This window comes from Pundamilia nyererei, unplaced genomic scaffold (genome assembly GCF_000239375.1).
Source record: "Pundamilia nyererei isolate P.nyererei 1_Seehausen unplaced genomic scaffold, PunNye1.0 scaffold00049, whole genome shotgun sequence".
NCBI classification, from domain to species: Eukaryota; Metazoa; Chordata; class Actinopteri; order Cichliformes; family Cichlidae; genus Pundamilia; species Pundamilia nyererei.
The window spans coordinates 1422639-1450298 of record NW_005187450.1 but is presented as its reverse complement, the minus strand read 5'-3'; the positions used below and the strand labels follow the sequence as shown (position 1 = coordinate 1450298).

Here is a 27660-nt window from a genome sequence, read left to right as displayed (position 1 = left end):
CGGCTGCCTCCGGAGTCCCACAGGCTAACCAAGCCCGATAGGACTCCTTCTTCAGCCTGGTGGCTCCCTTCACCTCTGGTGTCCACCATTTGGTTCGGGGATTACCACCACGGCAGGCACCAACCACCTTGCGGCCGCAGCTCAATGCAGCAGCTTCGGCAATGGAGACGCCACATAATGCAGCATACATGCAGCATACATTATGTGAAATTCTTTTGTAAATACATTTTGCTAAACAATGTTTAGTGCAGTGGCACTTTGGGGTTGTTATGTATATCTGTAAAAGTATAAGTGTATAAGTCTATAAGTATCTGTACACTGTGTAAGTGTTCACCAAACAGTGACACTGTAATCGATTACTTTGACTTAAACAATTACAATGTAGCTTGCAGCGAAGAAGAACAATAAATGTGTTTTTGTTATTCATTTGTTTAGTGTTCATGAACAGCCGTTTTTGCCACCTTACCATGTACAGTGAAGGTCAAAAGAATAATATGATAACTTCGAATTAATGTCTGTGTTTTCATACATGAGCGAAGCTAACAAGTGCAGCAGGCCTGACAAAAACCACCCACAGGACAAGATTTTGCTAGCATGACTAATGACTTTTATTGACCTAATTTTATTCTTTTATTTCTATTTATTTTATTTTATTCATCTTTCAGCTTATTTGTTGCTGAACATTGGTGAAGTATTTGCTCCCTGCAGTTATTTGTGTGTTCACACTTTTGTATTTGTTCCATTTCCTCTTAAACCACCCCACGGAGAAAACTGAAGTGAGTCCTTAACAAGAAATCACCGTAAGACATTTCCAGGTGTTTTTTCTTTTTCCTTTTTTTTAAAATCCCATTTACTGTTCGCCCACACACAATGAAACATGAACAACAGCAACGTTAATGGAAACATTAAACTGAACCTGCTGCTCTTCTGCTCCCCTCAGAACAAAGACAAATGTTAATGTGCTCTATGCTGACGACAAGTCCATCAATTCTATTTCTTTAGCTCCTGAATATCTGGCCTCGAGGATTCAAGAGGAGTGTGACAACAGAGTGAAATTCTGGAAATGTGAGGTGGGGAATGATATCTGAAACCTTCCTCTCTGTTCTACAAATTGAAGTGCCTGCAACATTTTACATCGCTGCGCTGTAAGACGGACAAATGAGTGAATGAGTATCTGACACCGATAGACGTCATGGCCTATCCTTTTTTTTTTGTCTTTAAATCATCTGTTATTTGCTACAGTTGTGGAAGCTTAAACTTTCTATGTAACTACAGCGGACGAGCAAATTACAGTGGATTAACTCTACATTGTTCCTCCGTGCTCAAATCAACTGACACATCCCCACTTATTCAAGTCCTTAATTACAGTTTACAGCCGGTGGGTGGTTGGGACTGCTCTGATTGCAGCCGGTGGAAAGGAAAAAGAGGATCAGAGTGTGTATGAAGATGGCACAAGGGTGTCGTAGTGAGGGTAAATACACTCACCAAGTATGCTAGCATGTCTAGTAGTATAATTTGTTCACACAAGATGTTCGTAGAGCTACTATAGCTTGGGAAAACTGTGTTAGCAGCATGTTGAGATCACTGAAGTGCCAGCAGAGAGGGGTGTAAATATTTGGTGTAAAGTATTTTCTCCTTTTCCTCTTTCCACCATCTGGTATTAGCACTGAGCTCTCTCTAAAGCTCCATAACTGCCACATGTTGACTCTCCAGTCACTGTCTCTTGGTCATTTCAACTGACTTTCTATAAGGATGCACTTCATTACTGCATGGCACAGCAAGCAGGTGGAACAGTGCTGTGAGGACGGTGTCTGTCTTGCGCGCATGGCCAGTCAAGATTTGATCATGCTGAAATCAAAACAGCCTCAGCTTTGTGTCGCTGCACGTTTTGAGTGCATGCTCAGCTTTGTGTGTGAGTAAATTATCTACGGTACATGCACAAACGCAACACTGACCTGAGTCTTGCCGATGTGCGTTTTTCATGACGCACGTGTACAGTACTTGCCCCAGTAATAATATGTATCCTGAAGCCTTTATAATATTTGTATAATGAGTGCATTAAGGATGGGAATCAGAGTTGCACAATTAAAGCTACATGTAAGCTCTTTGGGCAAACCATAAATCCTTGTTTTAAAACAATAAATAATAAATAGAACCGCAAATAAACAAACTGCACTATTGGCTGATAATATTTTTATTTAGTCATTGTTATTTTATTATTTGTAAATAAAATGCAGATGTATTGGCAGTAGCATTTATAACAGCAAAGAAAGCAAAGAAGAGAAGGGAGAAATATCCCTCAACCACAAAATGAGTATTGATGTGTAGTTTGCTGACCACAGGGGTCAACAACAACAACCAGCATGAGCCAAGCAAACAAATAGAAATGTTATGAAAATTCCACTTTAACCTTTAATGTGATGATCCTTTTTTAATCTATGTATAATTACTGCCTCCAGTCCACTGCCAGTCAGAACAAAAGGCAACTTATTTCACACCTAAAGGCCGGACCCTTAGGATGTTAATAGTATGGTGAGGTTAATTTTTCATATTTCAGAAAAGGCAGCAGATAACCGCCCAAGACTCCCGAAAAAAAATCTGTGTTAGTCCCGTCAATAAAACAAACAAGCAGTACATTATGAGGGATTAGCTGTCTTGCAACTTTTAATTATTGCTATGGCATTTCAGTGCCAGTTGTTGCAGTGTCAATTAAAATGTGGACTCACTCTCAGCAAAGGCGTAACTTAAAAAAAATCCTTTCCACATTAAGTGACTGACTTAGCGATTTACATTGTCTTTTTGTTTTCTTTATTTTTGTAACACATTGTTGTATATTTTTGGACAATGTCATCTTTTGGTTTGGGACATGCATATTTCTCCGTTCAACAGGTATGCCAGTAATCAATGTGTTTAGTGAAACTGAACTCAGGTTTCCAAAAAATGTGGTTAAACAGTTTTCATTTCATTCACAATTTAACAAAAGGGGCAATTACTTTTCATAGGACCAGGTAGGTTTGGATAACATCTTCATTTAAAACTGCATCTACTCTGGTTATCTTTGTCTAATATAAAAATCTGTTTGATGATCTGAAACATGTAAGTGTGACAAATATGCAAAACATTAGGAAATCAGGAAGTGGGCAAACACTTATTCACACCACTATACATGTAACCCCGTTACTGAAATCTATTTAGCAAGGAAAAGGGAAAGACAAAACTGTGATTGACCTGACAGAGACAAAGAGACATTTAGTCCTGTGCTAACACTAATGGTAGCCCATTGGTCAGTCCTATTTGGACTTTGTATTTCCCTAAGCTTTTCTGACCAGACTGTCTGTGCAACCATTTCAACTCTGTTACATATTTTACCAGTAGAAGACAGATTAATTTCAAAGTTTACCTGATTTATTTATCCTGGAATTTCACAGCCATCAGAATCCACAGGTACCATCTTTTTCAGGGAAAACACTTATGCTAGCACTGATTTGCACCCCTGTTAAATATATATAAAAAAACACAGAGTGGAGGTCAAAGCTATTAGCTAGCGAGCGCCAATATAGAGCTGCATCCATAAACTATATGGGTGCAATGCAAAGCCTTGGAGACTGCTAAATAATGCCAAGTAGTAAAATACCAGAACTTCATTCACTAAAATTGAAGCACTAGCATTCTGGTGTTATTTGCCAGTTGAAGGCCACACTAAGGCCCAGTATCAGATAAATAATGATATTTGAAACTGTATATCAGGCTAAACTACTCCATTAAACCAGTGGAAGTAAGATGAGCACAATAAGTTAAACGTATAAATACAGAAAGGGTTTTGAACTCAAATTATTCAGTTTATGTGGCACATTTAAGTTTTTGGTGTTTTTGGCTTCATGCTGTTAGCACCCATCATATGTAAATAAATGCTAATAGAGCATGCTCATATGAAAAGAGCAGGTGAAACATATAAAATGTAAAGGGCAGGTTTGGTTTAAAAGGGCAGTGACCTCTTAAAGTAAAATACTCTATAATCTAACAAAACTAAAAGCTGATCAAAACTTAAAAACACTTGGCATTGCCTTCAACAGCATATATCTATTTATGTATGCTGTATCTATTTAAGAAGCCATACCAAAGATTAAAACTAGGTAGAACACTTTTAAGCCAACAGTGAAACATTCACAGGGGCTGACGAAATAAGAACACTATCAGGTTGTTTATAGTGTTATAGTGATAGATGATGCGGCTCCTTGGAGAGTAACCCGAGTGAAAATAGCCCTGGATTTTTCTCTATTTTCACCTCCAATATCCTAGTGGGTTCACTGGAAATAAAAGCTCAGAAGCTTGAAATTAATAATTAAATTAAATTGTACTCTCAGAGACAAAAAAAGAACAAGACCCCAGGTCAGGATGAATCAGCGAGCATAGCTACTAATTGTTTATTTTCATAATGAAGTTAGTCAGAGGGTGTCATTGCTGTTGATGCATCACACTGGATTCTAAAAGCCTGAGTGGCAGCAGGATGATTTCCAGCAGGAGAACATCTGGCATGAGCACACACTCCACTGTTGCCCAGCATTATGGCTTGCAATTAGGAAAACAACAAGGTAATGGTTGAAAAAGAGTACTATCAAAAAGGTGCGAAGGGAACTTAACTTTGATGTTTCATGTGGATAATTATTGTAATTCACTTTGAGTACTAGCCATTAGAGCTTTAATGTTAGGGAAAATGTGGGTTTGGTTATTATAAGCAGTTTATTGTACAACTGTTGCTGGGTGAAAGGCCTCAGTCCCTTCTGAATAACATCAATATACATATTCCATCAAAACAGCATGAATACGCTGCTATTCCCTCATTATAATAGCTTTTACAATGAAGTCTGACCCAAAGCATTTGGCGAAGTGCTGAAAAAAACTGATGCAATCTGGTTTCATCCGCCGGGAAACTGCTGTTGATGTACCACTGAATGTTTTTATCCCTGATGAAGTAATTAGGTGCAAACAAAAGGGCCAGCCTGGTAAATGTTGTGGGTATAGTGTATTTATTTTTCTGTGGCTTTTATTTAACAACCTCGCAGCTTAGCCATTATAAGAGCAGCGTCTAAAATAATTAGTTGTCTAAGTCTGGTCAGCATCACTGTCTAAACATTTGTGTGTAGTACAAGGGATATTTGATTGAGAGTGATACAACACTTCGGCACAGTATATATTCAGTTAATTCAATTTTATGTATATAGTTTCAAATTAAAACGACAGTTGCTTCACTTAATATCGAGCAAGCACTTGGCAACAGTGGAAATGAAAAACTCCCCTTTAAAAGGAAGAAACCTCTGGCAGAACCAGGCTCAAGGGGGGAGCCATCTGTCACAAGTAGTTGGGGGTGAATGAAAAAGAAAAGAGAAGAGGGAATCAGGAGAGAGAAGTAAAGAAGAATCACTCATTGCAATAAGGGAAGCCCCCAGTAGCCTTGCCTAGAACAGCCTGGTGATAATGAATTACAATAGTCAAGCCTAGAAGTAATAAATGCATTAACTATTTTAAGTTAGAGGTCATTATGTCTTTAAGACATCCATGCAATTTAACTAATTGGTGTGTATCATGTGGCTTCATTTAGAAATAAAGCTTGGTATCAAATGTATGCTGTGCCTTCTAATAACCTAGCCTAAGGGAAGCATGTATAATGTAAATAGAACTGGTCCCAGTACAGAACCCTGTGGAACTCCGTAATTATTCTTAATGTGTAAAGACAAGCTGGAGTCTATTAGAGAGATATTATTCACTGCAGTGCAGTACTTTTAATACATAGGACATGTTCTAATCTTTGTAGTAAAATATTGTGGCCAATGGTATAGAATGTCTCATAGAAATGAATCTGCTGTCATACATCCGTTTGAGTTATTCCTAACTGAAGAAGGTGGAGAATGAAAACAAAGTGATCATGTGTCTCGCTCACTTTGTTTACCTAAATGTCAACCAGGCAGGACAGCTGAGTTCATTTACCCCCAGATTAGTGAAAGCAAACCATTTCTACACAGGCACTGTCCGGGGAATGAGAACCCAACATGACCAGGTGAGTGCTAGTTTTTCATTTTTACAAAGCAATCCTTGTAACTGTTGCCATCACACCTAATTTTTCCCAGTGGCCTCTATGTTGTTGTTCTTTTTTCTCTACTCCATGTCTCGCTGAGTGTGGAAATGACAGGGTTATACGGCAGCTTCACCTCTCCCAACTTCCCCCAGCCTTACCCTGACAACCAGCACGTAGTGTGGAACATCACTGTCCCAGATGGCCACAGGGTCAAACTCTACTTTACCCACTTCAGCATGGAACTCTCAGACCAGTGTGAATATGACTACATCCAGGTACATGTAGGAGGAAGTCAGCATCCCATTATGTGCACTGACTTGGCATCAGTAGCTTGCTCACTAAAAGGCCTCTGACCTTGTCAAACCAGGTTTTGGCAGAGGGGAATGAAACCTTGCGGTTCTGCGGAGAGGAAGGGAAGAACCATGAAAGCACCCCGAGGAATACAATCATCCTGTCAGCCCGAAACCTCATGTCAGTGGTTTTTAGGAGTGACTACTCTAACGAGGGACGATTCACCGGCTTCCAAGCATTTTACACCTCAGAAGGTGATGCAAAATAGTGACATTTGTTGCCAGAAGGGAGACACATTTTTCTCAGCTGTAATTACACAGAACAAAGAGTAGTGAGGTTTCTACTGAAATGCAGTCTTCACAGGTATATGCAGCAATTTTTTAATTAATTCACATTAATAAAGTCAGACAGCAAACTACAAATACAATGTAATATTTAGAAAACAGCAGGAATAATGCCCCACATGAAGAAATTATTTTAGAAGGCTCTTAATTTTATATATAATGTAACAGTTATTTATTTATGGTGCTTTCATTACAGGCCCTCCTCTTTATCTTCTCTTGGGATTTAAATGACTCTGAAGTTAACAAAAAAATGTGTTTTCCCACAGTTAAACTGTTATTTTAATTGGCTGCAGTGGCACACCCGAGAGACTTTTGCAGAGCCTATGAAAAAACTGTTTTTGTGATCATTGTTTAGTTTCAGCTAATTGGGAGTCAGATTTAGCATGAACCAGATTCATTTAGTTTCTGTGTAAGTTTTAACAGCAAATCAATGGTTTTCAAACTTTTACCCTTATGCCCCAGTCCGGAAGCCAAAAAGATCCCTCACTGATCACATCCCCACTTCTTCTTCTTCTTCTTTTTGAAAAAAAAATCAGACATCCACAATCAGAACCATCAGAAGAGCATCAGAGTGTGTTAACTTAGCTTCAGTCCAGTTTTCTCTTGGCTTCCACACTCCACTCCACATGTTTTGGCTCTATACTCCACCAATGGGACTCCACAGTTGGAGAACCACTGCAGTAACTGCACCTGAGTTAGAAAAGTGTCTTTTATTTCTATCTCTAACAAGTTTTGAAGGCCATGATGGCATATGCACTTCAGCGCGATGTAAATCAAGGAAATAATCATCAGATTGCTTGGTAGGCTAAAGGTTTTAGCAGATTTATACTCATTCTCAGGTGTGTTCATGGATGGGGGAGGGGATGCATATTTATTGATTTACTCTGTCACAGACATCAATGAGTGCCTGTCCAAGGTAGAAGGGGAGAGAGTGTGTGATCATTTTTGCCACAATTACATCGGTGGCTATTACTGCACGTGCAGACAAGGATACCTTCTCCATGACAACAGAAGATCCTGCACAGGTAAGAACGATACAGAGCGAGGCTCAAGAGGCATGTTTATCTGAGCTCAATCACTGTGGGTCAAAAGCTATTTAGCAGGGTGCAACGTTAAGAACTTGGTATACATTGTCTGACTATATTGATTTGTAATTAGGGTATTTCTGGAGCTAAACACGCTACTGCTCAGATCTTCTCAAATCTGAAATAGCAAACACTATTTACAGCGAAGAAAAGCAGGCGTCTGACCTCTTTGAGACATTAGCAACAACGCATTCAATTTGCCTGCATTCACTGACGATGTAAACACATGAAATGGCCTAATCTTTCAGTTGGCACAGCAGCACACCCCAGAGTGTCTTTGGGTTTTTTAAGGCCATTAAAATACGAATAGTTCCTTATCAGACTTTTGAAGACGAGCATAGAAATGGGATCAGACTGCTGTGTTGTAAACTTGTATTTAAGTCTAATTGTTGTCATTTGTCATTCAAAATGCTCTCATTATTCCCTACTAATGTCCCCCCCCCAAAAAAACAATTTGGTGATATTTCACACAGGGCACACACTTGCCGGTGCTCCGTACTGGATTTCATTTTGTCATAGCTGGCCTGTGCTCACTTATTTCAGACTGAAAAAGCATACTGATGCACAAAGTAGTTGATCTCTGCCAGCTGGTGTAAGGCGAGGTTAATTACTGTCGATTCCTGAGGGAAAAGCGACTTCAAAATGGCATTAAAAATTGATACCTGTGTGCAGCACTAATAATGTACTGACACAAGGTAATTAATCACAATTACGAGCTGATGTGCCTTAAATTATTATTCTTTGCCAGAGGAAAAAGGGTGACAAAACAAATCATGCGATGAATAGGCAAAAATGATTATCTGCCTACAGATTGTACTAATTATATGAATTACAGCAACTCTGCCTCTTTGCAATCCTCATTTGTTTTTGTCTGAGGCAACATCTGCACATTTGCTGGGACAAAAAGGCAAAACCTAAATGAATCTCATCATTTATGATGGCAGGAAATGTTTCAATTGATGTGAAACAATTATTTTGTTCTAATCAAAAACTCTTTAAAGCCAGCACTTCAGAACCCAGCAGCTGTCGGTACAGCTTTACAAAATGGTTAAATCAGTGCCTCAAAATGATCACTTTTAGTGCACGAGTCTTCTTCGCAGTGCCGTGCCAGAGCCAGGTGCTGACGTCTCCTTCGGGGGTTCTGAGTAGTCCGGGTTATCCGAACCCCTACCCACCTATGAGCCGGTGCAACCACACCATCCGTCTGCCAGAGGGCTCCAGAATAATCCTGAACTTCCTGGAACCCTTTGACATAGAAGGACATCCAGAAGCCCCCTGTCCGTATGATATGTTGAAGGTCAGTTGTGCGACTCCAAAGTCTGAACACACACAAGCTAATGAATGAGCAATGTATTCCTCCTCATGCTCGTGGAGGTGGTTTTGCCACTGACTTGTCCTGCTTGGGTGATATACTGTATGGCTATTGCGGTTTCATGCATATTTAGCCAGACATCAGTTAGGACTGAATCATGCTTGCTTATTTATTTATTTATTTTTTTAATTCTATCTAATGTCCCGCCATGAAAGATTTCAACAGCTGGAAAAGAGTATGGGCCCTTCTGTGGCCCAACGCCACCAGATCGGATTCACACGGGAAGTTATGACGTGCACGTTGAGTTCAGGTCCGACTCTAGTGGAAAAAACAAGGGATGGAAGATCAAGTACACCAGTACCGAGGCAGAGACCCTTTCTTTGACTTCAGACTGATGGCACTACAGTTCATGGACTCTGTTTCTAATTGTCCTTATTTTGTGTAAGATCTTGCTATTCTTTGTTACATAGACAAATAAAAAGAGATTAAAATAAAACTGTTGTATTATTTAGATCCTCTTTGCTCATTACAATAAATACTGTGTCCAACTTTTAACCTAACAGTGTGCAGTCAGACGAGCATTTTCATTAACTTGGGTTTCCTCAAATTGCTGTGGGTGATTTCAGTCATGCTCTAATCTAGCCAAGGAATTGAAGAAATAAGAAAATCATTTAAGAGTGTCTAGATGTCAGTAAGTCTGGTCCAATAAGCGCCGTATGCTAGTCATTTAACCTTCATACATTATGCAGCTTGTTCTTAAACAATCCCGGCTACGCTCCTCTATCAAAACAATCATTATAGGGTTATTTAGTCCAAAGAAATGACTTATCCACACAACATTTCCTCCAGCCGCGTGCCCCTCAGATGGTTCAAAAGTGCATGTCTGAAGGTGTCAGTGAGTGACAGAAAAATACTTGTGCTGATTTATTTTTATTGTTTCTTCTGCTCCAGCGTTTTGATTTCCTTCCTCCTTCTCCCGCAGAATTAGGTCAGCGCAATTTTTCAGTGAACGTGTGACTTTCTTAAACCACAGTTTGTTAGCTTTGATTGAGCTGTTTTTCCCAGCCACATATTTTGTAGTTTGTAGGCAACAACCCCGAGCATGATGTGTAGCTACTGACCCACAGATCACCTCGTCATTTTCAACCCAACAGAAATACGAGGTCCTGTGTGGACATGTGCGCTGTAAACTGTCAGCCCACGCGGGATTAAGGCTTGTTTACAGCATGAAATACCAGACAGCCCTCGGGGCTCCTGTGTGCTTACCGAGCAAACCTGCAGTTCTTACCTGAGCGCCGTTAAGTCATAATCTAATGCGCATGGAAGGTGTAAGACATGACGGAGCAATTGACCGCTCCTGTGCTCTCGCGCGCTCACTCCTAACTGTCCAGCCTAGTTGGAGCTAATTCCACAGGAATTACGCACACCATGAAACCCATTAACCAGCTGTTGAAAAATATCCAGCCGCAGCACGCTGCCAGTAGGCTGTCAGGCTTATAGCTAATATGCCCATCACTATTACACTAGTGCACGAACTCAGTTAAGTTGCTATAGAGAGAAATATAAAGTCTCAATATCAGAGACTGCTGCTTTTTTGTCATTGGTAATAATGTTCCTGACCACGCATACTCCTTCACCTTCACTAATAGGTGTTTAGAGTCTTCAAATTCAATATCACTAAGGAGATCCCTTGGTTTTAAGGCCAAACGCTACTGCTGTGTCACTTTACAGTGCAAAGCCTTTGAGGAAATCTCAAAAGTACTGAACTTTTTCCTTTTTTTTTTTCCATTTGGATTGTATTGGATTCTAAATGCTTTCAATATCTGTCACAATAATGTGGGACAACAGCACTATGGAAAGTCTGAAGGCACATTTAATGAAAAAAATAAAATATAAATCCCTCCTCCACCATGTAACATGTATAAATATGTACCACCATATACAATTTCCTTTAGCTACTTGTGGAAAATTAATATGAAACAGCCTCCTACAACCTGCAGTTTTTCTTGCTGATGAGCTGAGGCACAACTTTTTATTTTTTTGGGCATACATGGACACAATACCGAGTAATTATAAGCTGCTTACAAATGCTGCACTTAAAGGGCATCTAATATGAAAGTACAAGCTGGCAGTGACATTGTAATTTCCCCACAACACGAAAAAGAAGAGGTCTTTCTGTAAATTCAGATCCTTCATTTGTGCTCATTGTTCAGGACACAGATGACAGGCATGAGAAAAGATACATCCCCATGAGTCACATGGACACTGCACACGCTGTCCACACCCTCTTACATCACACTGCCAGCAGACTCGTGCATAATAAGCTACAATGTCTCACACACACACGGGGGTCATATGAATGAACATGTATCTAACTTTTTATTATTAAAGCAATGAACGTGTCTGTGTAACCAATTCAAACCTATCTGGCCAATTTTGGCCCCCCTTTTGTATTTATTCCCGTTTCTGCACTCACCATTATTTATGAGGTATTTCTTCTCCTCTTTCAGATTCCATAAAACATCACACAGTGAAATTTCACATTAGGATGCACAGTTTTGACAAATATTTCAAGATTTTTCAGCACACTCATTAAAAAATTCCTTGACTTTTAATGCAGTTTCCAAAAATAGCTAAAAAATATGACTTAAAAAAAAATGCATTAACAAGGCAATATCAGGATGACCTGGATACCAGATTTTCACTTTAAAACAGCAGAAGCTAAATTATGTGTTTAGCTTACTCTAACTAATTAAAAGTAACTTTTTACCTGTGTAAACTGAAGATCTAAAATCTCAAATGTGGTGCATCCTATCAATCATAGCAGTAGTTAAGGGGCAGCAGAAGGCAAAATTTTAAAAAAAGAAAAAAGTGTAATGATGACTATAAATGTAACAGGCAGCCTTAAAACAACAGTTCTTCATTTTTGGAGAAAAGAAAACACGTTCTTTCTTTCTTTCTTTTTTTTAAAAAAACTTTCTCACTGTGATAAAGCAAATAAATGTGAGTTAGATGACAAGACCCATTTTATTTAAATACACAACAGTGAACCTTGGACTTTGGCCTAGAGGCGCAGCAACTTTTCTGTCAACTAGTGAGGTTGCCGGAAGTAAGAGAATCTCCCCAAATACTGAGTTATAGCTTTAAGTTTCGATTTGTTTATCTGTAGTTATTCTCACAGCATGAAACACAAAATAAGAAACCAGCTAAAAAAAAAAAATAGACCCAAGTGGTTAATGTCTTTGATAAACATGACTTGTGTAAATCATCCAGCTTCCTCTTGAGGCAAAAGCATTCAAGTGGTTTTGAAATCTTACAAAGTGTCAACACTTGGGATTCATGTATTCCAGCAGTTTTGTTATTATCAGTAACGCAGGGCAAAAATCCTACTCTGCTGGCCCCGAGGCTGGTAGTGTGAATTCTTATCAGTCTGTGCTCAGGTAGAGTCTCGGCCTAGTTGCCGCCTTGGGCTTGCTTTTCGACGCCCTCCTCCTTCCTCTTCTCGCTGGACTGCTGGCTGCCGCGCAGCTGTGTGTTGCTCCTGATGGATTGCACTGCCTGAATCTGCCGGAGACGTGCGGTCAGCTCAGCTTCGCAGGCCTGCAGCAGCGTGGACGTCCTCGCTCTGTCCCAGCCCAGCACCTGCTCCATAGCTTCCATCCCTCTGGCCACTACCATCTAAAGACACACAGACGGGAGCTCCATATAGTGGATATGGGAACATATGAGGCGATACACTGGCTTGCCCTACTAACATAAGTTTATGAATGCAAATGGAGATGGCTGACAAATTCTTGTGCTTACACTGTACCTAAAGTAAATGGGATTATATCAGAACTGATGATGCAGGGGTGTGTTTTAAGTGTGTCAGGATGGGCAGTTTCACATGCTTGCTTTGATCATTTTGCAGCAGACTCACTGGGGTGTGTTACGACACAAGCCTTACAGCAGAAGGAGTGACGTGGGAATATGATGACGTAGGACCATTGAAGGGAGTTGCCCCACATTGCTGCGATATGTAAATGCACCTCATTTGCTGGTGCCTGTCTAAATTTGCAGTTTGAACTTCTTGGTAGTTCTCAGAAAGAGTGGATTCTCTGCGACATTTACAATACAACAGATGTAAAAGTACACATTTGGGGTGTTTTTATTTGCTGATGCTTTGAGGCAGACTTAATCAGAGTTGTGTGAATAGGCTACCTGCAGATCCTCAGTGGAAAGCCTGGTCTCTGGCGATGTTTTGCCTTTCAGGACCATCAAAGTCCTGGACATAAATCCAGAAGCAGAATCCACCTCCATTCCATCTGGCACATCCACATCCCCGGCACCTGAGATATTGAAACAGGTTTCGATACATTTCAAAACATTTTAGACATAGTAAATGATTATTTCAGGTGGGGTTATTAAACAACAACAACAGGTCCACCTAGTGACCAAAAGATAGAAGTGCAGCTCTTCCCTCATGAGAAATTAAGAGAATGAACCGATAACAAATTCAGAAAGAAAAATAATACATGTTAACTAATAACATCTGCAGTTGTTTGAACCTCCTTCACTTAGAAATAAAAATACATATTTTAAGATAGAAGGGCAGCAAAATAAATAAACTGTGTTTGAATGTGTGTTAATGTTAGATTGAAACAGGCATCGAAATAAAAAAGCTGCTTGTATGAATGGGTGAATGAGGCATGTTGTATAAAGCGCTTTGAGTGCTTAGGTTGAGTACAAAAGTGCTACATAAGAACCAGTCCATTTATGCCTCTTGTTCTTAAATATAGAGAAAGTTTATGTATGATTTTCACATTTATTGTTTTCTCAAAGTTTCTGATTTGACCACCCCTCCTCGCTGGCTAAAGTTATGTCAGTGATGTCCCCGACTCTCATCTAAAGAACTACATCTGGGGCCATTGCCTATCTCGAGGGCTTCATAGTCATGGGACTATATTGATTATTTTGCTGGGTGTATTCATGCATATTGATCACATCTATTGATTACATGTTTGTTACGCAGAGGGAACTGTATAAGCACCCTTTTCAAATTAATGGTTTTTTGTTTGTTAAGCCACATAACACTGACCTATGAATCATTCAGTCATAAAAAGGTACCTCACTCAAGGGATGAATCTTGAGTTACACGTGTTGTGTCTACACATAACAGACATCTTAGATGAGCATCAATTTTAAATTGTATCTTTGGACACTTTGTTACCACAGCCTGTCTCAAAAACACTGCATTTCCTTTTATGCTTGCACATTTCAATAAATTGCTGTTCCTTTTTCCATTTTCATAGTGAAATATGAAGAATTGACTTTGACCACCTTTGCTCTTCAACACAACCTGAGCTCTGTTAGGCAGGGATCACTGTCATGCTGAAAAATGAATACAATCAGATCAAGGATTGATTGTGGACTTTAAGAGGACCAGGAAAACCTTGTCCCCTGTTTCAATGCAGGGGGTCAATGTGGACATTGTGGAGGACTATAAATACCTTGGAGTATACATGGACAATAAACTGAACAAAACATTGTTGCACTCTACAGGAAGGGCCAGAGTCATCTCTATTTTCTGAGGCGGCTGAGGTCTTTCAACATCTGTTGGATAATGGTCAGGATTTTCTATGAGTCTGTTATGGCCAGTGCCATCCTCTATGCTATTGCATGCTGGGGCAGCAGGTTGAGGGTCACAGATGCTAACAGACTCAATAAAGTCATCCGCAAGGGCATTAGTGTTGTGGGGATGGAGCTAGAATCCCTTAGGGTGGTGTCTGACAGGAGGTTGTTGTCTAAGATAAGGACAATGCTGGATAATAATTCCCACCCACTCCCTGACGTGCTGGCTAGCCACAGAAGCATGTTCAGTGAGAAACCGAGATTACCAAAAAGCACCACTGAACGACACAGGAAATCATTCCTGCCCATGGCCATCTCCCATCTCCTCCGTCTAATACACTGTAAACACTGCAATAGTTACACACTTTTGCACACGCTCTACACTAAAATAGCAAATGACAAAGTTCACAGGTTAAAGTTAAATGTCAATCATATATACTTCACCTGTGTAATATTCTTGATATTTGTAATTGAATGATTTGTATTTGTTAGTACTATTTCTTAAATTTGTAAACTTTGTAACATATTGTATTATTTAATTCGTTTAGTCCGTTACTGTTACTGTCTTCGAGCAACTGTAACCCACATAATTTTTAAAGTACTCTGATTCTGATTCTTTCCAGACAGTATTACATGGTGGATCAAAATCTAACTTTTGTGTGTTCATAATTCTATCATTTTTGACACGATCCCCAACACCACGGGCTAAAATGCAGCACCAAACCATGACAGAGCCTCCAGTGTGTTTTACAGACACTCGGTTTTGGACCCCTCTCCTGATGCCCTCTGTGGACCCTGATGACAATATGAACCAAAAATCTCAAATTCAGATTCACTCCATAGGATCTGTTTCTCCCCTTTCCCTTCCATAAGAATGGCTTCTTGACTGCCACCCTTCCACTGAGACCATGTCTGATGAGGCTTCTGTGAACAGTAGATGGAACAACTGATGCACCACAGAAGCATCTCTTACACCCTGTGTCAGCTCTCTGATTTGTTCTTCTATTTCTTCATGACATGACTTACATAGACTGTTCATCTGCTGTAGATACTTTACCACTTTTTTTGTCCGCCAACTGTCCAGTTTACTCAAATGTTTTAAGAACATACTGCACACCATGCTAAGAAAAGCCAAAGGTTTGGCATGTTTTTGGCAGTCACCATGTTGGCACGTTTTTACCTTTGGCATTTTCATTGATTCAACTAAAAAAATTGAAACAAATGATGCGTTTTTGCCTCACACTGCTAGTAACAAAGCGCCCAAAGATTCAATTTAACATTGGTACTTTACTATGGTGTCTGTTATGTGTAGACAAAACGCTGGTTCATCCCTCGAGTTAGGTGCCTTTTAAAGCTTGTCTCATAGGTCAGCTTTAAGTGGCTTAACAAACCTCTCAGAGGAAAACCTTCCCTAAAAAAGGTCAGGTACAAGGACTGAAAATGAGTAAAAACAAAAGCAGCCAATGCACAAAGAAAAATGTCAAAAAAAGCTTCAGAAAAGCTGAAGCTCAAGGCTTCAGCGTTGGAAAAATTGTTGCTCAAGGCAACCTAGAAGAATTATAAAAAAGTCAGGCTCATTGGAAGCAAAATATAAAGAAATAAAGGGTGGCTCCAGACTTTTGCACAGTACTGCAGTTCACGGAGTTTCTGTATCCCAGTTTGAATAATGACACAGAAACAGCTTTCTATGCAAGACTTAACTTGTTACAGAGTTTATATTGTGTATCCGTGTCACACTACAATAATCAGGAAATCTGATTTTCATATCTTTATCTCAACAAACTATTTCCACACGGTAAACATGGCAACCACCTCAAAATGACACAGCCGTACCTCCCTGAGAAGGCGGACTTGTTTCTTCCTGTTGTCTGTTCTCCAGCTCCACAGTTTTCAGGTAAAGCTGGAGCAATTCCTTGGATTGCCGCTCCTGCTCTCTTCGATCCAAAACCCTCTGCAGCGTCTCCTGGAGATCTTGGGCCTTTTTCTCTTGGAAGCCCAAAGCCGAGGCTAGTTCAGGGCATGGGGCATCCACTAAGGTCTGAAAAAGCAAAGCAAAACAATAAAATACAATTTGCGGCTCCTATTTTTAGATTGATTAACACAGTTATCACTTTCTTATACTTGACATATAATGTTGGTACCTGTAGGTCCGCCTCAGACATGAGAATAATGGTAGTCAGGTCCTGCTTCAGCTGCTGAGCCAGTTCATACCAAGGTGCTACAGTACTGGAGCTGTCCACAGTATCAGTCTCCAGCATCACAGAATCCCTAGCCATCCAAGCTGTGCCACCATCAACTAAAAAGTAAATATCAAATTAACACAAGGTGGTGCATTCCCGGGATATTAATGATTGATGATAAAAAGGATGCAGAAAAATGTCAGATAAAAGTAAACCTGCTTACTCCTGCAAGGTGGAGACCACCTCTCTTTGTCATTCAATAGCATGAATTTTGTGTTTGAGGGTAAACACAAAAAGTAAGCCTGATCTTCTACTACTGTCCCATCATTCTCTAGGACCACTGTGACTGAGTCACTGGAGTTGAACCCAAGACACTGTCGACCTGTTAAAAGAACAGAGAAACTACAAATATTATAGAGTGTCCCAGATTATTTTTATACTTCAAAGTGTTTAGCCATATGGTTGTATCCATCCAGCCGATTCAATATCCCAGCTGACTGTTGTGGAAAGAGGTGGCCGCAAGTCCAGTTTAGCATAACAAATTAACCTCACATGCGTGTCTGTGGACTGCGGGGGGGAACCAGCAAATCCAACACAGATCCTTCTCTCTGTGAGGCGACAGTGCCGCCCATATTTCAGAGGAAAACAATCAGTATTAGTGTATCCCATAAGCCAAATATTCAAAGCAGTAATACCTCAGACACCACCTGTTCATCAGGTGATTCAGCATACTTCCACATGTCAAACAAGTCAGTCCATTTAAAGAGTCATCAGCCCTTTCATCAGAGCTGCTCCTATTTGCAATACAAAACATGTCTTACTTCCACTCGCTTTTAAAATTGTACAGCTATAAATCAGCACCTCTAGTTTAATAGTGCCCCAGCTCAATATTTCATAAACAAGTATTTATTTATGTATATTGAATAGGAATAAAGGCAATTTATAACTTTAAGATAGCTTCAAAACCAAGAGGGGGGGTTTTCAGATAGCATCCTAGTTTTGTCACTGGCAGTTACAGGAGACTTTATCAGAATCAGAAATACACTTCTAGTATCTTCATGTAGGTGGCTTCAAAATCAAGGACCCAGCCTGACCTCCTCCAAACTCTGCTGACACATAACAATCAAAGACGTAGAAACACTTTTATTAAAAACCTTTTTTTTTTATTAAAAAGAGAAAAATGCAAAAAAGAAAAAGAAAAAAAAAGTCTGGGGGTAACGCCTGGTGACTAGCCTTCTAGGAATGAGCAGGAAGAGCAATGACTTTTCATGTTTAGCTTCTGCAAGTTTAAACACGATGGATAAAAATGGTGATGCTGCTTCTGCTGCCACACACGACTAGATAAGTAAGCTTGTCGACAGCAATAGCAATAATCACCTCAGTTGTAATGTTAGTGCCTCCCAACACTCTCACAAATCACTGAACATATGAAGTTCTTTCACTTTCGCAATATGAGACCCCGCTTTTAGCGCTCAGCACCAGTGCAAACTAAACATTTAAATACTGCACCCACAACGTTTGACTGCGTGAGACGGTACTTCGGGTAACTGTCACACACCCGTTCAACATTAATGAATACATAGCTTTTATTAAAAAGAAACTCTAGCATGATAAAGTTCAGGAATGTAAAGTCATGACAACTTACCTTTTTTCTTAAGCTCATCTATGGAAAGAGCTACTAGCCCATGCGTTTGTTGTCGTGTGAAATTGCACACCTTACACGGTTTATCCGTCATTGTAGTCTGCGTTTAGAGAAGCAGATTTTGTGCTTTCTTATACCTTAATACTGACAGTTATCGTCAGCAGCTATCAACTGCTACCACTATCCCCGAATACGGAACTGCCGCCGTGCCGCTATGGCATCTGGGATATGTAGTTTAGCACATACATAGAAAGAACTGCCTTTGTGTTTACAGTTTGAATATAACGCTATAACCTCTACAGCGTTAATTTGAGTGTATTTTAAAAACATCTTTTATTAACTATTTTCAAGCTCTAGACATAAGAAATATGAGAATAATAACATGTCCTTCCGAGCTCCTGTTAAAAAGCTCAAAGGTGGACTACCGCAAATGACCGCTAGATGGCGACCAAAGAAAGTCTGGCCTGACAGTGGAGTTCAGTTCTTTCTTTTTTGTTTTTCTTTCTTAAATGCATTTGGTTGGTTAATTGCGTGGTGAGAATAAATAGCTAGGGAGTAGGTGGAAGAGAGCCTGGAGAGGTGGAGGTATGGTCTGGAGAGAAGGGGAATGAAAGTCAGTAGAATCAAAGAATGCGTATTTGTGTAACAGTGAAACCAGGAGTACAGATACTGAAAAGTGGGTGGGTTTAAATAGTTTAAATACCTAGGTTCAGCCATCCAAAGCAGACAGTACAGGCAGAGTGGAGCGGGTGGAGATGATTATCAGGGGTGATTTGTGACAGATGGATAGCAACAGCAGTGAAAGTAATGGTTTATAAGATGGTACTGAGACCTGTATGGTTTGGAGACTGGCACTGACACACACACACACACACACACACACACACAAAGGAGGCTGAGCTGAAGGTAGCAAAATGTTGATGAAGATGAAGATGTTAAAATTTTCATTACGATTGACCAGAAATTAAAAATCAGAAACTAGAAGTTAGAAATGAGTAGATCATAGGGACAGCTCAAGTTGAGCAGTTTGAAGACAAAGTTAGAGAGGCAAGGCTGAGATGGTTTGGACATGTGCAGAGGAGGAGAAGTAGATATACTGGACAAAGGATGCTGAATATGGAGCTGCCAGGCAAGAGGAAAAGAAAAGAATCAGAGAGGAGGTTCTTGGATGTAGTGAAAGAGGACATGCAGAGGGTTGTGTGACAGAAGTGATGCTAAGGATGGGATGAAATGGAGGCAGATGATCCGCTGTGGCAACCCCTAAAGAGAGTAGTTGAGAGAGAAAAGAAGACTGCTTTATATGGTTCGAAAATGCACCACTTACATCACCTGAAACAATCATTTTAATACTGTAAGTCTAGCATTTAGTGGTCTAACCTTTAGGGGGTTGCTGTAGCAAATGACTTTATAGTTTTATTTATTTATTTATATTATTTATGAACTACTGTAAATAAATAGTATCTTCTTGCTGTGAATTCATTAAGTATTATGGTTTCTGAAGGGGCCCTGGGCAAAGACATATTAAGCTATTATCTGGTGGCTGAATGCAAATCCGTTTCAACAAGTAGGGACTTACCACACCTCGTGACTAAGCTTGGCTTTGTTGTATAGATTTTTTTCTTGTTCTTTAGGCACAAGGGTGTGTTCAGCTGAGGAAATGATGAAGCTGACATTAAGTCTAAAAGTAGAACAGGCTCTAATATGACAAAAACAAAACAAACAGACAAATAAAAACAATTTACAAAAGAGAAGTTTTCTTGGCAATGAAAGAAAGACATTCATCAACATTGACCATGGAGAAGTCTCAGTATAAGATCTACTGAAGGTGTGTGAGCATGAGAATGTGCTATGGGGAAGCTAAAACTTAACTTGGTGTGCTTTTAAATTGTAGCGTTTTAATAACAGACAGTAAGAATAGTGAGTGATACTTTGGAGTTAGACTTATCCTGCAGTGTCCCTTACTCACCTGCAGGAGGCAGTAGTGCATCCTAAAGCATGTTGCGTGGTAGAAATATACCAGAATAAGAAGTGTGGCAGAAGGAACAGAAGAAGAAGATGGCATCCAACGACCAATCTGAGGCAATAACACAGGTCTCTATATGCATTAAAAGCGGTTTCTTTTTAATGTCCATTTGCGGTAGTGAACTGTTTTAGATATTTCGAGGCCTTAGATGTCTTAACGTTGGCATCACGTGCCTGGAAAGGCTCATCAAGTTAGAGATTAGCATGCCTGCTAGTTAGCATGCTAGCTAGGTTTCGAGGCAAAAGTTGTCACTGAGACATGAGTGTGTTTACAAGTGGGCAGGAAGGGGCGTCATTTAGAGTTGCCATATTGTGTCGAAAATAATATGGCATAGTTACTATATTTGCCATTGTCATCAAACGGTACAGCTGTACAATTGCATCTGAGCGTGTAGCCTCGTCTTACTGTGTGCAGATAACTGTAGGTGCAACTCAAAGGTCAGTGTAGGTCAATAAACCTGATGGTCTCTGTTGGGTTGCAGTCACAGTGTTATCTTTGAACTCACCAGCCCCCCAAAACAAATGTCATCGAACGTTTTTATTCATGTATGTCACCAGTGACAACTTTACTTTTTGCATATATGTTTATATATGCTGTAGAGAAATGCAAAATATTTTTATGTACAGAGATGCTTAGTTACATTAAACACCTTAAATACATTTTTATTGTTTTTAAAATTCTCTAAACAGTAACTGTAGCTCAGGAGGTAGAGAGGGTCATCTACTAATTGTAGGCATACAGACTGTTGCTCAATTGTGCTTGCCCAAGTATCCTTAAGCAATTTCCTAACCCAAGTTGCTTTCTAATGTGTTCATCAGAGTGTGTGTGAATGTTCCATAGAAAGTGCTAAGGCCTAGAAAAAAAGTGTTTGTATGAATGGGCAAATGAAGTGCTTTGAGTGCTCACATAGAAAATGGTAAATGGCCTGTATTTGTATAGCGCTTTACTTAGTCCCTAAGGACCCCAAAGTGCTTTACACTACATTCAGTCATCCAGCCATTCACAAACACATTCACACACTGGTGATGGCAAGCTACAAAAGCACTAAATAAGAACCAGTCCATTTATGTCATTAATGTTTTCTTACCCAATCTTGTGGAAATGAAAAATAGCCTTTTTAAATTTATTTATTTTCCTGCCGATAGAACAAAATCTGTCCACATTCTACTACAAGCACTGCTCCATAAACGTCACAGTGAAATGGATACCCTTCAGTTTCCACAATCAATTTATTTGTGTTGTGAATTTTCCCTTGTTCACAATTTCTACAGCTTCCCATCTGTTACTGTACATAGGGAAATGTTTATGGAGTACAGCATGAAGCTAAACTCTTCACCATGATGAGAACAGGTTAAAAAACTTCTGAGTTATGACAGTAGTTGACGTTTGACAAAAGCTAACAGGAAGTTAGGTAGGTAGGTAGTTTGATGCTTGCAACTGTTTCTAGAACTCTTTCTTCTCTGTTTATTACATACCTGCAGAATCATACAGCAGCACAATTCATCCAAAAGCTTTTCAAATGCACGAGAGTTGCTCACATTTATGTACCTGACACCACAGAAGTAACTTCAGTCACAGTAAATTATCCCCAAAATTCAGGCAGTTTTGATCAGGATCTAGCAACAGATAACACTGTGTTCTGTACTTCACACAGGCTCTGACAGGGTTCAGTCTCTAGCTAATGGGGATCCTAATAAACTGAGCAATTTTTAAGTGTAAGAGTTGCCTGATCAGTTGGCAGAAATGTGCCAAGTGTGAAAGAGTGCTCAAGCACTTTGTATAAATGTTGTTGATATGCCTGAATGAAGCCTTGAGGCCTAGTATTGTAAAAGTGTCCCATACCTGAATAACCGAATACTGTCACTTCAACAGATAAAGCCAGCAATGTTACATACCCTGTGCTTGTAAAGGGCGACCATAGTTACCAAGCTTCAAAGCGACATTACTTCTGTTTTCCACTAGATGGCACTCTAATACAAATGTTTGTTTATGTTCTCAGCCTGGCCTTCTGCCTGGAAAAGATGGAGCACGTAGCCCCAGAGAAGAACTGGTAAGAATTTATTCCTTAATCTGAATTACATGAATTATTGGTAAGGAAACATTGACTGTAACCACAAAAACATTAAATGAAGCTAATGTAAGTGAGAGCTGGAAAGAAATAGCATCTTGGATCAAACGATGCAAATATTAAATTACATTTCCTGTAAAGAAAACAAAAAGCAATGAATAAGGTATCATAATGGCTGGAAATAATATTTCAGATATTCTCACATGGCACACGCTGTGATTCTTAATACTAGTGCTCAGAAGTGTGGATTTTTCAAAAACTCAAGTATTCGTGGGATTTTGAAAGAATGAAAATCTTCTAATTTCTTGGCTTGATCTGGTGATGCATAGTTGAGGAAGATTATGATGGTTTTTCTCTCCCCCCCACCTTAAGATCTGATAATTTAAAGACTTTTATTTGGCTGTATTACACATTCCCCAGGGAGATCCAGTATTAAAGGCTTCCAATTAGCAGACAGTCACTTTATACATCACAATGATGTCCCCAAGCTGTAATGAGAGTATACTTTATGTTCTTGGTCTTTAGAGAGGAAAATGGTCTATTTTAACAGCAGCAATGGGTTCCACAGTTTCTTTAATCATGCATAGCATAAAACTTTGACTGCACATCTTTGTTGTTCTTTGTTTATCCTTTTAGTCTGTGTCAGAAATGGGTCAGGAAAGTTGCTAATTTGGAGTTTCTTCACCATGTAGACTCCTATGCAAACACAAAGGGCACTTGAAGGTGTTGTTCCGTCAAAAAGGTGTTATAAGGTGGTGTTTAACAAGAATAAATGTCAGTTTTTCTCTTCAGTAATGTGCAGAGTGTTTATAAGGCATGCTTGGCCCAAGCGATGACTATAACCAGGAATGTTTGGTAATTGCTAAGTGGGATGGAATCCATCCCAGGTACACTCACTGTCCTTGTATAGGCACAGCATGCAGGTTATAGACGCGCTGTATTGTTCAGCCTACATGTCTCAATGTCATTCACCACCATTCACTCTTCATCTTCCCCCCATCATCCCTTCATGCCAAGGCTAATTTAATCCTGGGGTTATTGATTGTGGGAGCATTCTCCCAGGCTTTCTTTCAATTTACTTCAATTTCATCATCCCAGTGCGCTTCAAGACTGTCTCCTCAAAAAAGGGAAGAAATTCTTGTTATGAGGATTTCGAGACCGGTTGACAAGTCCCACCACCACCCTCACTTCCAACCCCTTTTCTCCTTTCTCTTTTTGATGAGCTGCTCTTTCCCAGTTAAGTGGATTATTACAGTAGGGATAATTCTTGTCACATGGCATTATTTGGATGAGGTGAATAATTGAAATTTGTGTCTGAAAGGATTTTATCTGGATGAGAGGAAAGGGAGTGCTGGCAGGGTTGGAAGGGCAGGAAAGAAGGAAAAGCAGTCTCTCTCTCTCTCACTCACTCACACTCACACACACACATTTGCATAACATCTATGTGCACATGTGCATGTCAGACTGGGGACACCAGTCATGTTAACAGGTTCTGACTCACCTCGCCCAGATCAGCAGGCCCTGGCACACTGCACGGCGTGGACCCTCCTCAGTGGCAGGAGGGTCCAGCTCAGGGGTCGGTGCCACAGCCTCTGCCACTATACCAGGCCAGACAGGGATATCTGGACCTGCAGGTTAGAGCGAGAAGAAGGGGTGGGAGAGCCCGCGTGAGTGTGTGTTTCATGGTTGACTGGTATACCAGTCGCTGCCAGCCGCTGCTATTGCCTCTGGCACTGCTGTTTGCTCACTCTTACCCCGACTACCTCCATCTCAAATCCCCACCCCCTCCCACTCATCCCTGCCATGACCATTACCCCAGCCAGTCTATTACTAGTCTTTCCCCAGTCTCTGTGCTCTCTCTCCCTGTAGTGACACCCTGCGCTTACCCCTCATCTCCTTCAGACACTGTCTCTGACTGCCTTTAAAATCACCCAAACACATGACGATGCTATTAATGAGCAAAAATTCCACTGACCAAATGAGAATATAGGAAGGAATTGGCAAATATATTGGCTTAATATAGATATTTTGACAGGTTAACCAGATCTATTGGAATAAAATTAAAAGTCACTTCATCAAAATAAGCTGCATTATAGTTTTTATGCATTTATATTTTAAAATGTTTACATTTCTTTTCTCCTGTTAGAAACTATATGATATGAAAGAACAGTTAGGATGAATTTGGCTTTGTACTTGTGTACTTTAAAGGTACATTTCTTTTTTAAAAGTTTATTAATTATTGTCCTGAATAATAAAGTTAAAGTTGTATATTTCTTATTAGAATTCCTGCTCCTTAATTTCCTTTGAGCCGATTAACTCGGAACTCTTTGGAAATACTCTCACTACCTCGGATCACAAACTAAAGGGTCATGTGTCATCGCTAAATGCAATTCTTACAGATTTAGGTTACCGTTTACCCCGTTCTTTACTCTTTGCACTGAAAAAAAAAAATCCAACCTCAGTTTAAGAAGTGCATATTTGTTTGTGGGTATGAAAGCGTGTGGTTTTTTGTTTGCAGTAGGTGCTTCTGTACCCTTTGCACATGTAGACACAGATAGTGTGAACTGGGCGTGTTTTATGTGTTTAGGTTTGGGGATTTTAGTACAGCAGAGGGAGGGGGAAAAGAACGGTAAGAAGAACATCCCCGGTCTCACAGCAACTTCAAAAGCTCTCCTTCCCCAGGATATTAAGCGACTGTGATGAAAAATTTAGCAAGCGTTAAATAAGCCGCTTTGAAGTGATCTGTTTTGGCTCAGCAGTCTCCAAATTTCCGTAGCCCCTCTGCAATAGCCATCTCGCTACAGAGAGGGAATAAAAGGAACAGTGTGTTAAGTGCAGAAGTTGTGGGGGACCTGGCTGGCTGGCAGAGGACCTGCCAACAGTAATTGGTGTGGCCAAAGACATGAAGGAACCACTGCTGTCGCTGTCCCCTTTTGTTGTTCTCTGGATCGTTCTCTCCTCATTTCACCTCTCCCTTCCCTGATGGGTCTTTTGCTGAGTCCCGTGAGTTGCAGGCAGACAGATGTTGCTCATATGTTTGAGGGTTTTTTTTCCTCACATGTGCGTGGGTGTAGCACAAATGTAACACAGTGGTGATACCAGGAAGTCAGAGGTTACTCTCGGGTCTTGACTCAGTTATTTTTTGCCCTCAATGACTTTTCCCATGGAACATGTGTTTAAAGGAGATGTCTCCTTTTAATATCAGTTTACCCTAAATATGCATGTATGTGAGTGAGTGTAGAAATCTTTTGAAGATTTCTACAAATTAACCTAAAACTGTACATACAGTAGATTTTTTTTTTTACACTTCAGCCACCATAAAGCAAAGAATAACAAGAAGAGAATCTCTAATTTGACAATCATATTTCAATTCATTTCACATCCATCACTCTTAAAGCTATTATTTAAATTTTTTTTCCACAACTCCAGGTTTCAACATGCTCCAAATTAATTATTGGGGCAGAATAAGAAATGGGAGCCAGTAATGAGCCTGCTATAGTAACTCCATTCTGTCAAGGAACTAGGCTACCATTTAGTTAGTCAAGGGATCCTTCTTTGAGATTTTCCTTTTTTCCTCTTTGCTCATTACTTTAATTGTAATTGTAATCCTTTATTGGAGCTGTCTGCAGTAAAGGAGAGTTATGGTCCGAGTGGGGGCGCGAGCCATAGAGATATTTCATGATTATTGGGGAAGACGGTCACTAGGTGGCAGCCACTAGTTCGGCCTTGGTGTAATTACTGAGTGGGAAGTGATGGCAAGATATTCTGTGGGTGTGTGTGCGTGGATTTGTGTGGATTTGTGCGCCAAAGGTGGGGGGAAAAGAGATTTCTTAAAAAAGTAGTGCACTCCTTGAAAGAGAAAGGTCCGATCAACCCGATCAACTGCTATCTCATAGTCAATAGTCTCTGTATCCTGTCATGCTTACTGTAAACATGCGACACACTCTGCAAAAAGCGCAGATCAAAGAGGTGTCGAAAGCGCCCGCCTTCGTGTTTTTGTGGTGATTCTAAATAAGTTCGTTTAAGATGTAATCTGCAAGCTGTATTCACACTGCAAGGTAGTGCAAGGTGATGTAATATAATGCGTAGTGGGGGTGGGGATTAAGTGGTACGGCACTGTGTCTGTGTCTGTCTCTGTGCCCGCACTTTTACAAAAGGAACATCTGCACGGCACAGTCGAGTTTAGTGGTCGCGGGGAAGTTTTCCCTTTGAAAAGCATCAAGGCTCAATTCTCTGTTTCACAGCGCTCATTGTGCATCATGCGCTGTTTGTTTCAGTGGTTAATGACACAGGAAGGGCCCTCCATTTTATTGTTGCTGTGTTGCACTTTTTCCCCCTCCTCGCCCAACCCGGCAGCCAGCCTCCTTAGAGGACTCTGTATGAATTCTCACTGTCATGTCCAAGGACGAGTGGCGCAGGGTCAGCTAATTGCTTTTATGATTATGATTTCACGTCAGATTTATCGTGCATGCTCGGAGCACATCTTCCAGGTCCTGCCGACGTTGCTGGCTTGGATGGGGGGGAAAATGAGTTTACAGCTTCTGGCTGTGACTTCTTGTTTAAGTGCAGGTCACACTTTTTGACTCATTAGAGTTGAACGCAGGGGGTGAATCACGGTGGCTTTTCCTGTAAAAGCCTCTGTTTTCTATGTCAGTAAATGTACTTGTTTTTCTCATATCTGGCCACAAAAGAGCATTTTCTTACTTGGCCTTCAACATGTGCTGAAGTTTGGAGGTCATGAGCGAGGAATGACACAGACAAAGATTTTGGTTTTTCTGTTGTTTGAACTTTTTATGAGCCATAAATCCCTCATCTTCGTTTCTGTTCGCAAATGAAATCATTACGCTTATTCCCCTGCAGAATGCCAGAATTATCAGTTGACTCCTTTTTGATGTTGGTGATGGTTCCACCCACCTCTTTGAAAGGGATGAGCACAGATGAGTCCAACCCATTTTATAAATTATTTTTATTTTGTGGCTTCTGCCTTGTGTGCTGAGCCGGACTAGATCCCAATTGCCAGCCCCAGACAATA

The 27660-nt window shown here is 40.2% G+C and overlaps 3 protein-coding genes across 3 annotated transcripts in view; 2 read left to right on the top strand and 1 right to left on the bottom strand.

Annotated features, from left to right (window-relative positions):
- The first annotated feature begins 6047 nt into the window (after positions 1–6047).
- Positions 6048–9500, top strand: masp2 (MBL associated serine protease 2). Its single transcript, XM_005733061.1, has 6 exons — positions 6048–6055; positions 6126–6348; positions 6441–6618; positions 7602–7733; positions 8894–9090; positions 9321–9500. The coding sequence occupies exons 1-6, from the start codon at positions 6048–6050 to the stop codon at positions 9498–9500; spliced, it is 918 nt and encodes a 305-aa protein (XP_005733118.1).
- Positions 9501–12113: 2613 nt separating this feature from the next.
- Positions 12114–18736, bottom strand: dffa (DNA fragmentation factor, alpha polypeptide). The gene is made up of 6 exons (XM_005732932.1): positions 18541–18736; positions 17119–17277; positions 16857–17011; positions 16549–16753; positions 13306–13433; positions 12114–12783 (listed from the first exon to the last, which is right to left on the bottom strand). Exons 1-6 carry the CDS (start codon positions 18629–18631, stop codon positions 12559–12561), a joined length of 963 nt encoding a protein of 320 aa, XP_005732989.1. The 5' UTR covers positions 18632–18736; the 3' UTR covers positions 12114–12558.
- A 1803-nt stretch (positions 18737–20539) lies between these two features.
- pex14 (peroxisomal biogenesis factor 14) overlaps positions 20540–27660 on the top strand; it is a 45203-nt gene continuing 38082 nt past the window's right edge. The window contains exons 1-2 of the mRNA XM_005732931.1: positions 20540–20628; positions 22560–22610. Coding sequence (XP_005732988.1) covers positions 20593–20628; positions 22560–22610 — 87 coding nt within the window. The 5' untranslated portion in view covers positions 20540–20592. The remainder of the gene's footprint in view (positions 20629–22559; positions 22611–27660) is intronic.